Source organism: Dendropsophus ebraccatus, chromosome 3 (assembly GCF_027789765.1).
Source record: "Dendropsophus ebraccatus isolate aDenEbr1 chromosome 3, aDenEbr1.pat, whole genome shotgun sequence".
NCBI lineage: Eukaryota > Metazoa > Chordata > Amphibia > Anura > Hylidae > Dendropsophus > Dendropsophus ebraccatus.
This window is the reverse complement of record NC_091456.1, coordinates 50,439,704-50,452,009: the sequence shown is the minus strand read 5'-3', so window position 1 is coordinate 50,452,009 and position 12,306 is coordinate 50,439,704. Positions and strand designations below refer to the sequence as shown.

The following is a 12,306-nucleotide window of genomic DNA, read 5'->3' as shown; positions in this document are numbered from 1 at the left end:
AGTTTCCAGAATGGGGTCACTTGTGGGGGGTTTCCAGTGTTTTGGCAGCATGAGGGCTCTGTAAATGCGACATGGTCCTTGAAAACCATTCCAGTAAAATCCAGCTTGCAAAGGCCAATTGGCGCTCCTTCCCTTTGGAGGCTCGTCCTGCACCCCCTTGGCAATTTATGTCCACTTGTGGGGTATTTCCGTACTCGGGAGAAACTGCGCTACATGTTTTGTGCGTTTTTTTTCCTTGTATCCCTTTGTGGAAATGAAAAATTGAAGTCTAGAACAACATTTCAGTATAAAGAAATAATTTTTATTTTTTCACGCCATATTGTTCTGAAAATCTGTGAAGCACCTGTGGGGTCCAAATGCTCACCGTACCCCTTGTTACATTCCTTGAGGGGTGTAGTTTTCTAAATGGTGTCCCTTCAGGGGTGTTTTTTAGGTTTTGGCACCCCAGAGCCTCTGCCAACCTGAAGTGGTACAGTCAAAAATGACCAAATATAACGGAGGCGTTGAAATTCACTAGGCGCTCCCTTATATCTGAGGCTTGTGGTTGCGTCAAATAGCGCAATAGGGCCACAAATGGGGTATTTCTATAAACTGCAGAAACAATAATAAAATAATAAAAGAGGACAATAATTATTGGGGTGCATTTCTCTGGTAATAGGTTTATAATTATGAAAAATATTGTATTACAAGAAAATCTCTGCACAGAAAATTAAAATTTTCAAATTTCTTACACACTTAGCTTTTATTTCTGTGACTCCCCTAAAGGGTTAAAAAACTTTCTGGATATGCTTTTGCAGAATTTTGGGGGTGCAGTTTCTGAAATGGGGTGCTTTGTGGGGCTTTCTAACATACAGTCCCCATAAATACACTTTAAACCTGAATAGGTCCCTAAAAATATCTGATTTTGAAATTTTACTGAAAATTTGGAAATTTGCTGCTTATGTTTTAAGCTTCCTATTGTCTAAAAAAAATGAAATATAGTTTAATAAATGTCGCCAGCATAAAGTAGACATGTTGCTAATGCTATTTAATATATAATTTATGTGGCATAACCATTTTCTGTATAAGCAGAAAAGTTTTAAAGTTGGAAAAATGCATTTTTTCACGATTTTTCACGTTATTTGGGGTTTTTTCATAAAGATTTGTTTTAAGTATCGACTCCAATTTACAAGAAATGTGAAGTACAATATGTTACGAGAAAACAATCTCAGAATCAGCCGGATAGGTAAAAGCATCCCGAAGTTATTAATGAATAAAGTGACACAGGTCATATTCATAAAATTTGCTCCGGTCCTTAAGGCCATTTCAGGCCCGGTCCTTACGGGGTTACAGTGTCACTGTCGTGAAATTTTATTTTGCAGAAATCAATAGTCCAGGCGATTTTAAGAAACTTTGTAATTGGGTTTATAATCCGAAAAATGCATTTTTATCATGAAAAAGCAGTTTGAAGCTCTCCCCCCTGTCTTCATTGTTCTCCTAAGGAGAGAGCTAAAGAAAAGACCAAAACAGGACAACAAAGAGTTAATCTACAAATACCTCACCCGTTATCACTTCTGACCATCACCAGTGACCGGTCTGAGCTCAGATTACAGCTGTCACCCAGCTCCGTGCCTGTAATCCTCTGTTATCTGCTTTCTGCTGCCGGCTAACTCCCTCCTTCCTCCTCCCCCCTCCCCTCTCCCTAGAGCAGACAGGGGACGACTCATGCAACAAGTCACAATTTTCAGATTTTTTGGAGTGGATGAAAAAGAGGAAGGAGGGGGGGACCTGGGGAAAGGCTTTTTACATGCAGATAATGGCAGATTTGGCTAATAAACCCAATTACAAAGTTTCTTAAAATCGCCTGGACTATTGATTTCTGAAAAAAAAAAAAAAAAAAATACGACAGTGACTCTTTAAGCAATACCATTGAAGGTATGTACTTGATTGGCAACAATATTTAGGTAGGTGAAAAATGTCAAGGTACTATCAACATGGATATCAGGTCCCAATGTTTCCCAGTAGAACATTGCTTATAGCACTATACTGTGTCTGTAAGTTTTAGTGCATCCTTGCACCGCCTTGTCTAAAGGCACATGATGTAAAAGAAAATGTATATCATTTAACCAGGTTATCTTCTCCTATTGCTCCTTGGTCCAATTCTAATGCTCACATGCTTATTGTAGGTTTTCTTTTCCAGTGGACAGGAGTAAGCATGTCCTCTTTGCCGAGTCTGCATCTACATAGCCAAATACTCAGCAAGCATCAATATAAAGTGTATTCTGACACCTTGTTATCATAGCCAGCATAAATATAATGTTTTCATCATCTTGTGCTATAGAACCTTTGATGCGAGCTAGGACCTGAGAAAATAACAACTGCTCACACATGTGTCAGAGATCCTTGGGTGCACATAACCCTCTTACTGGTCACAAGGTGCCCTTTCTTGTGTCACTTTCCACAGGTATTTGTCGCTGTATATTGGCAACATCCCGCAGATCTAGATCAGTGTTCCCCAACTCTAGTCCTCAAGTTAACCAAAAAGTCATTGTTTTGAGAATTTCACAGGTGATATAATTATAGTCAATGCCTCTGGTTTTACTATAGGCATTCTTTGTATGGAATATCATGAAATCATGACCTGTTGGGGGCATTTGAGTGCTGAAATTAGGGAACACTGAATTTCAAAATTGTAACTTGGTTTAAGAGCATTGCTTTGGTTTAAGAGCTCCCTGTACTGGGTAGGAGGGGGAGTGGTGGAGGGACATGGTCTGCATAGCGGAGCACAGCACTGTACTCTGACTGTACTCTGCACTCACACTTAGCTATATACACACTGCTGCTATAATGTGCCTGCACTCACACTCAGTTATACACACTGCTGCTATACTGTGCCTGCACTAACACTCCATAACAGCCATTCACACCGCTGTATTGGAAAGTTTCTGTCACTTTCCTCCTGCACAGCTCTGTGATTCTCAATTCCTGATTGGTCTATGCTGAACACACACCCCTTCCCCATTGCTGTCATGTGACCACACAGACCTCTGACAGCAGCCCTGCTTTTCTATTTTAGCCTGTTGTACTACTTTACTGCATTATGGGGATCTGCAGTTCCATTCTGTATCTACAAACTGCTGCTGTATTATCAGGTTTATGCCCTTACTATACATTATACTCCACATGCTGATTGCTATCCTGTACAGTAACTTATAATATCACATATTCAGCTGTTTCTAAATGTTTGTTTCATTTGTTTTACATGTTATTTAGAAAGAAAAAAAAAATCATTATTTTTGGGGTGTGGAACCAATTGTCTGCATTTCACTGATTTCTTGTGGGAAAATTTGCTTTGGTTTAAGAGTGATTTGGATTACAAGCACGGTCCCGGAATGAATTATGCTCGTAATCCAAGGCACCATTGTAATAAAAAGAAAAAAAATGGCTGATAAAAAGTAAACTCTAAACAGTATCTATCTATCTACCTTTCTGTCTGTCTGTCTATCTACACACATTTATTGTACTTAATGTTTAAAGTGTCACTGTCAATTGTGAGAGTTCAGACCCGTACTGATTGGGATGGCGATCGGGAGAAGACGAGCTGCAGTGCATCCTCTCCCTGCTCTGTGTTAAAAAAAGAGAGTCAGGCTCATAATGTAAATCTGTGGAACATGACTCCTTTTTTCATACACAGAGCAGAGAGAGGATGTGCTCTGAGGGCACCATGGTGTGGTGAGATGGTACATTCTGTTTAATCAAATAGTTTGCTAAGAACCAAATTTTTCAAAATCTTTAAAACAAGTTTTTATCATGTGTACACTGCAGGGGGTATATGCGGTAAGTCCTGACACTTGCAGGTTGTTATGGTGCTTTCCTGTTTTTGTATGTCTCTAAGACATGTCAAAAGCTTTTACAAATGACAGGAACACTTTAATTTTAAGGACTTATGTAAAGTGAAGGGACCTGTCATCCTGTATTTTCCAGTGTAATGTTATATTACATCTACCATTTCGATTTTGTTTCTTATAAAATGCATAATGGCTTTGACAGGAATAGCTGTTAGACATTATATTTCATACCAGAAGAAGTGCGGCTGGGAAGAGATCTGTCAATGGAAGCGTTTGTCTAGGGACCCATCTTACTATCTAATTTTTTCTAAAACTAAAGGTAAACTATCATAGTGCAAATCTCATCTTCACGTGTAGTATCACACATTACAGAGAAACTAACAGCAGAATATGTTTATATCTTTAGATATTATTATTAGAGATGAGCGAATTTGCCGAAATTCGGGTTCGTATGAACTTGAACTATCGGCTTCTGATTCCCGCTGTCTGCAGCCTCCGTGAACAGGGTGGATACAGCCGGAGGACCGCCTGGAAAACTGGGAATCAGCCTCTGCCAATGTCTGTATCCCAGTTTTCCAGGCGGTCCGTAAGGCTGTATCCACCCTGTTCATGGAGGCTGCAGACAGCGGGAATCAGAAGCCGATAGTTCAGGTTCATACGAATCCGAACTTCAGCAAATTCGCTCATCTCTAATTATTATACACTTGCACTTTGATTTGTGGGTGAATGTCTATATTTTGTGAGGCTTGTTGTTTAATTCATCTACTGTACATTACATTTGTGGAGCATTTGACCCTGTATGCATTTGGCTGTATGGACCTCATATATTGCATTGGTCCCTCCTTAATGTATTCTTTTTATGTGTTTTAACTGGATTTGGGGTTTTCCTTCTTTTGGTAATTTTTTATTAAAGACTTTCTATACTTTTCTACTTATGGTTGTGTGCATAGTTATATATGACATACACTGTTTCTTTTCTTTGGAAATAGTTATTATGTATGACATTAAAAAATCTTGATTTTCTTAAAGGGGAACTTAAGGCAGAGGGGGGGGGGGTGTTCTGTATTGTTTTTTTGTGTTTCCTGGTTGAGCAGTTCCCAGAATGCAGTACTGGTTCCAAAATGCAATGCTTTCCCTCAGCTGTTCATCACAGTCCCCCACCCTGCCTATTCCCCACCCAAATATGTTGCAGAACATCTAGGCTGTGTTCAAACATTGCAGTTTCATTGTGTTACTGAATTATTTGCAGTACTTTATCATTTCATTGTGGTCCCACCCACACAGCTCACTGTGTTCTCTACCTGTAACACCACACAGCACGCTGTATTCTCTACCTGTAACCCCACACAGCACACAGTTACTACCTGTAACACCACACAGCACGCTGTATTCTCTACCTGTAAAACCACACAGCACGCTGTATTCTCTACCTGTAACACCACAAAGCACACTGTATTCTCAACCTGTAACACCACACAGCACGCTGTATTCTCTACCTGTAACACGACACAGCTACTATGTGTAACACCACACAGCACGCTGTATTCTCTACCTGTAACACCACACAGCACACTGTATTCTCTACCTGTAACACCACACAGCACGCTGTATTCTCTAGCTGTAACACCACACAGCACTGTATTCTCTACCTGTAACACCACACAGCACGCTGTATTCTCTACCTGTAACACCACACAGCATGCTGTATTCTCTACCTGTAACACCACACAGCTACTATGTGTAACAACACACAGCACGCTGTATTCTCTACCTGTAACACTACACAGCACACTGTATTCTCTACCTGTAACACCACACAGCATGCTGTATTCTCTACCTGTAACACCACACAGCAAGCTGTATTCTCTACCTGTAACACCACACAGCATGCTGTATTCTCTACCTGTAACACCACACAGCTACTATGTGTAACAATACACAGCACGCTGTATTCTCTACCTGTAACACCACACAGCACGCTGTATTCTCTACCTGTAACACCACACAGCACACAGTTACTACCTGTAACACCACACAGCACACTGTATTCTCTACCTGTAACACCACACAGCAAACTGTATTCTCTACCTGTAACACCACACAGCACACTGTATTCTCTACCTGTAACACCACACAGCGCGCTGTATTCTCTACCTATAACACAGGTAGAGAATACAGTGTGCTGTGTGGTGTTACAGGTAGAGAATACAGTGTGTTGTGTGGTAACACCACACAGCACTCTGTATTCTCTACCTGTAACACCACACAGCACTCTGTATTCTCTACCTGTAACACCACACAGCACACTGTATTCTCTACCTGTAACACCACACAGCACGCTGTATTCTCTACGTGTGACACCACACAGCACTCTGTATTCTCTACCTGTAACACCACACAGCACTCTGTATTCTCTACCTGTAACACCACACAGCACACTGTATTCTCTACCTGTAACACCACACAGCACGCTGTATTCTCTACCTGTAACGCTGATATTGGAATAAAGTAAAGAACTTTTTGAATTAAATTTTTTTTCTTTTCATTTCCACGCACATATTATGATCAAGCATCTTTTATCTTTGAGATTGAGCCCACAATACTATCTTACATGGGATATACTGTTTATGCCTCATTTTTTCTCCAGGTGGGATTGGCCCTGCTGGCTTTGATCCTCTGTGCTATTTAGCATAATTTACTTGTGTTACTGCATCATTTTTGTGAATATGCTGCAGTACTGCAATGACACTCCAACATGTGTGAACATAGCCCTGATTTCACTGCAGAGTTTTGCACAGTGAAATCAGTGCAACAGCTGATTCTGGTCGGTCAGAGATGGTGGATCACTCAAGGGATTGGGGGATCCAGCCAAGCCTCCTTGGACATCACACTCTGCCCCCTGTCTGCATCATCAGCCTGATCTCAGCAAACACACACAATGTGAGACAGAGGCATGGAAGATTTGTCTCCTAAGGTGGGAGAGCAGAAAGAGCAGGAGACAATGTGAATTCTTCACTTTCGGGATTTCAAATAGCTACCAGTGTGACAGAACCGTACAGATATGGTAATACATTATATAGATATAGACACATATATGAAACTTTTAATGTTCTTTTAATAGAAAACAAGTTTTCCTTATGTGGAGTTCCTCTTTAAGACTCTTCTCATCTACACTCCTAGAGACTTCAAAACTATCTACTGAACCGCAATAAGTTACAGAAAACTTGCACAAGGAACTCTGGCATATTTTCTTAGTAAATCTTCCCCAGTCTTTTCTCCTCTAAACCAACTTCCTTTCCTGCAGCCTGATAAGTAAGGATTTGTTTGACTGTACGATAGAAAGAATTTTTGCAGCCGTCTGCTATATTCTTAAGTAACTGTTATTGGGCACTATCTCTCAATACAAGATTAAAGTGAGTAAAAATAGACTACGAATTTAATCAGTGTCTGTCCCAGTACGGGGTGCCAGACTCAAACGGAGTTTGTCCTAGATTTACCAAAACTTTGCTGAAAATAAAAGCTTTATAAGTTTATATTTTTTTTTATTTATTTATTTTTCCTTTTCAATTAAGAGATGCCTTAGAAATCCATACATTCAGTCTGCACATTTCTACAACGCTAAACCTTAAAATTTTACCTACAAGGAATTTGATAATTTTTCGAATATTTCTGAAAAAGAGACAGCTAAGTCAGACTATACCAACAAAACTTTGTTTCATAGTAAACTTGAAACAGATGGCCCCTCCGTTACATAAGGAAAACTTCAAGAGATTGCTTGAACAAGGTTTGTGCAGGTTTGCTGAAACTGTTCCAAAATTAGCTTTTAAGCAACCAAGAAAAAAAATATCCCCTTGGGGAAAAACACAATTTACAGCACATATGTTAGGCAGTGGTCAGTGTTATTAGGACAGACGGTAAATGTGTTCAATAATGTATCAAACAGCCACATTAGGGAGTAAAACAAGTGCATTTTAACAATCTAAATGCTTACATCTTGTTTAGATGTTTAATTTCCTCCTGGGATCACTATGAGAAGCTTGGGATAGCTAAAGCTTGTAGATAGATATTAGCATTAGATAGATAGATAGATAGATAGATAGATAGATAGATAGATAGGAGATAGATAGATAGATAGAACAATATGATAGATAGAACAATATGATAAATATCATACAGTAGCGTGTACATAGAGTTGGACCTTAAAGGGGTTTTCCAACTTTAAACAAACTTGTGTGATGTACTGTAATATGCTGAGGGTGTGTTGCGGTGGGGTCCGAGGGTGCCGGGGCCCTTCTCCACTCAGCATATACAAAGGGGAAACATTTTTAATAAAAGTTTTCACAAGCGATAAAAGTAAATGGAAACTTTATTTGAAGAACAGCTTAGTACACTCCAATATAAGAGGCATCTCACAGTAAACATATGTTGGCCTGATCAGCATACTTGGTAAGGAGGATTTCAAGTAGACAACGTGGATAGACCTGTTCCAGGGACTTTGTAGCTTTCAGCCTCTATAAGGGTACATGTGAATAGATACTTGAGTTACTGAGAGAAAATGAAGCTGCCAACACTCACTGACTTGCAGGAGGAAGACGCACAAACATAGTGATTTGAGAGAAATTGACGCTGTCGACGCTCACTAGCATGTAAGAGGAAGACGCATGAACACACTGAGTTGGAAGCCAGGAAGATGTGGACGGTGAGCGGGAGACCCTCAAACATCTCACCAATCCGACAACAGGCACTAATAAATACAGAGTATATCCTGCTGAGACTTAGAAGACACATATTAGTCCTTATGGCTGACTGGAAACAGGTTAGGAGGCTGAAAATGAAGTCTGACAGGATTACTGAGGTGACGCATGGGAGCCAGATGCGGCTCTGGCAGAGCCAGACCCCAACTGCCAACTGACAAGACCCGCACAGCCCTCTGGGTAGAAGGTGGGCGGAGCTATCTTCCCCTGGCCAATCACTAGAGTGTGATAGGTCACACTTGTCTCATTAGAGATTTATACATAACATATTAAGGCCGGTTTCACACGTAGTAACAGTGCGGGCGTTAAAATTTCTGTCCCGTACATCTCCGGGTGGTCTGGCGGCTGTATTTGAAAAGCACTTACGGTCTTATCGTAAGAGTCCGGCCGTAGTGTCATGATGTGTCTTGGCTTGTTTGGCCCCGCTCAAAAGCATGTATTTGATTCATGAATCTGCCCCCGGGCCAAATAAGCACACCCACATCCCTATAAAATCTCCGCCCACTCGCGAAGTACGCCCATATGCTTGTAGTGTTTTGAATGCCAAAAAAAAAAAAACCAAAGATGTCTGATGGCGCTAATAATGCGCCCTATGGGCCAGCCCGGCGTATGAGGCTGCGCCGCAAGCACCAGCTCGTGGTGCTTTCGATCCTGTGGAAGATGCGTAATTATTACCTGCGTTTGTGTGTAAGTCTATATATTTTTTTTTTTTTTTTTTTTTTTTTCAAGCTTTATGTAACTTATTTAAAACTAGCCTTACAAACTGTTTAGGCTTATAATCCGTAAAACATTGATTTAAATGTATTGTTTATGCAAGCTCCCTTAAGTACTGTTGACCAAAGGTCCTTAAATGCAACTGTGTAATAATTTTGTGACTAATTGAGATGTCTTAAAAATAATAAATGTCATTTTTTAAAAATTCTTCTCAGAGGCAAAAAGACGCAGAGCAGCGCCGTCTGCAGGAGGTGGGACGGCGATATTGGGTCCACCCCATCAATGTGCGGAGGGAGACCCGGGGCCACATTGGTTGCCTGTATGATGATTTGCGACGGTATGTCGATTTGAATACATCAAAGTCGGCAAATCTTTTAATGTAATATTGCAAATGTAAAGGTTACTGTCCCCAAATGTTTACCCCAAAGTCCATAATTTTATTATGTTTTTTGTTTATCCTTACAACGTTTGATGTTAATTTCAACATTTGTAAACCGTATGACATCTTCCTATGATGTGTGTTTGTGTGTAATATTAGTGATCAATATTTTTCTTAATTTGTTGCAGACATCCTGACAAGTTCCAGGACTTCGTGCGCCTGCCTATGGAGGCCTTTGATAATTTACTTTCCATTTTGACCACACATCTCCAGAGACAGGACACCTACATGCGGAAATCCATCCCTCCTGTGGGACGTCTGCTCATAACGTTAAGGTGAAGATGCTTTATTTTAATGCGAACTATTTGTTCATGTAATTGTAGTTAAATCTAATATAGTGTTAAAATACGTAATAATTTAATATGTAGCTGAATGTGAAATAGAATCATAAAATACTATTTTTCTTTTTTTCACAGATTCTTGGCGACAGGGGAGAGTTATGTATCGTTGCACCTCCAATTCAGGGTTGGTACGTCCACCATCTCTGGAATTGTGAGGTGCACGTGCGCCGTGATCTGGGAGCATTTGCAGCCCATCGTGATGCCCAGTCCGACCAGGGAGATTTGGTTGCAGTCAGCAGCAGGCTTTCAGTCTGTGGCCAATTTCCCCAACTGTATAGGGGCGGTTGATGGTAAGCACATACGTGTGAAGCAACCACCGCGATCAGGATCACAGTATTTCAATTATAAGAAATTTTTTTCTGTGGTCCTGATCGCGGTTGTTGATTCCACGTATCGTTTCCTTGCCATCGACGTCGGCTCCTATGGCAGTACTGGGGACTCCCGGGCGCTACTGAGATCAGAGTTTGGGCGGCGCATACTCTTAGATCACGTGACTCTACCTCCTCCCACTCCTCTTCCGGGTACCACGCATCCCGCTCCATTCGTCATGGTAGGGGATCAAGCCTTCCCTTTACTGAACAACCTGCTGCGCCCTTACCCACGGAGAGGGCTGGATGAACGGGGGAGAGTATTTAACCGGAGGCTGAGCCGGGCACGTAACTTCGTGGAGTGCGCCTTCGGGATCATGACTAGTCAGTGGAGAGTGTTTACCACTGCCCTGCAGTTGAAATTGGCCACAGTTGACATGGTCATTAAAGCTGCCTGTGTTCTCCACAACTACCTTCGGGACTATGCTCCCACCCCGGAGGTGAACGTGGAGACACTGCCAGCTTTTAGTGCCCCTATCAACTATGGCCAAGGGAGACAACTCAACCGCGGGATAGTGGTCAGGAACCTCTTTGCTGACTACTTCATGACTCCTGAAGGCGCCGTGCCCGTGCCCCTTTCACAGCCTCCCTTATGAGCCACGGCCACAGGACTGATGTTTTCCCGCATGTATGTCACCTGTCTCTGGGATGTGTGTTTTTTTATTTTCTTTTGTTGTTTGAACCCCATGTATTGGTTGATATTTAATTTTCCTTCTCTTTTTACTAAAACAAAAAATATATTTTCTTATTCGACTAAACAATGTGTCTGCCTTTTCAATGTATGTAAAACATGTTGTGTGTTCCCACATAGTAGTGTTCGAAAATACACATAACCTCACTCGATATACTACTGGCCAGTAATTATCGAGCATGGTCACATCCTGCTAATGTTAATTGTATAGTCCTTTGAACCTAGTGTGCTGAAAGATTGATGTGATCAAAACATGTGCATTTCCTATGGAGTGACCAGCAGGGTGCGCACTATATGTCTAACTTTCTAGTGTGGGATATGTAACAGGATCTGATATCTTCTAGTGCCACAGTCCATCTCACTTCTTAACAATCACTATTAACACACCACATATATCCCTCCACACATCACCCAGGTGCGCCAGCTGGATGTGGTCTACTTAGGTTGCGGTTCAAAAATAATCTTTTATCATCCATTTTTTTTCAGTAAAACACAGAAGAGTGTATTAAAAGATGAGAAATCTCGCTCTTTACTTGATCACCTGTTCCTTGTCTACAGTCATCTCCTGGATTTCTTATCCAAAATCCATCACATCAATCTGCCTGTGTAAACGCTACATTATGTAGTTTATTGTGTGTACGTTTATATATCCTCCACTTTGTACATAATGACCACATGCTGGATGTCCTGCAGGAGGCGATTTCTACTACCATCGGACATAGAGCTCTATGTGGAAATGATAGTGTCATGATAAGAACATTAATGTCCCAAAATATGTTAGTGCTCATCACAAGCCTCTCCTGCTCTGCCCACTTCCTGCCTTGCCCACAGATGTCAGCATAGAGCAGGCTCAGACCTGAAAAAGAAGGAATCGCAGCATTCACTACATCTTCGCTAGTGGCTTCACAATACGTGTATTTCACTCAGTATAGCTAACAAAAACAGCAGTGGATTCTAAACACCCAAAGGATCTCGACACAATGTTGTAATGTTGTGGATGTGCGCCATTAAAACACTAAATAAGGACATTTCCAAATAACATCCATTCTTGGAAAAAAACTTAGCAATATTTCACTTTAAATGGCGCACAGCCACTCTATTTCTACATTGTGTGAACACAGCCTTTGTGTTTTTAAGCCACTACTGGTTTTGTTAACAATACTGACCAAAAT

The 12,306-nt window shown here is 41.0% G+C and overlaps 1 protein-coding gene across 1 annotated transcript; it reads left to right on the top strand.

Moving 5' to 3' along the window:
* The first annotated feature begins 8,868 nt into the window (after positions 1–8,868).
* Positions 8,869–11,191, top strand: LOC138787095 (uncharacterized). The gene is made up of 4 exons (XM_069964233.1): positions 8,869–9,268; positions 9,511–9,632; positions 9,863–10,009; positions 10,151–11,191. The coding sequence occupies exons 1-4, from the start codon at positions 9,122–9,124 to the stop codon at positions 11,037–11,039; spliced, it is 1,305 nt and encodes a 434-aa protein (XP_069820334.1). The 5' UTR covers positions 8,869–9,121; the 3' UTR covers positions 11,040–11,191.
* Positions 11,192–12,306: the final 1,115 nt, after the last annotated feature.

Excerpts from the sequence above, each read along its gene's own strand:
- LOC138787095 (XM_069964233.1), top strand. The coding sequence starts at position 9,122 with ATGCCAAAAAAAAAAAAACCAAAGATGTCTGATGGCGCTAATAATGCG. Across the intron at positions 9,633-9,862 it reads CTGTATGATGATTTGCGACG|ACATCCTGACAAGTTCCAGG; the intron begins GTATGTCGATTT and ends AATTTGTTGCAG. Across the intron at positions 10,010-10,150 it reads CGTCTGCTCATAACGTTAAG|ATTCTTGGCGACAGGGGAGA; the intron begins GTGAAGATGCTT and ends TTTTTTTCACAG.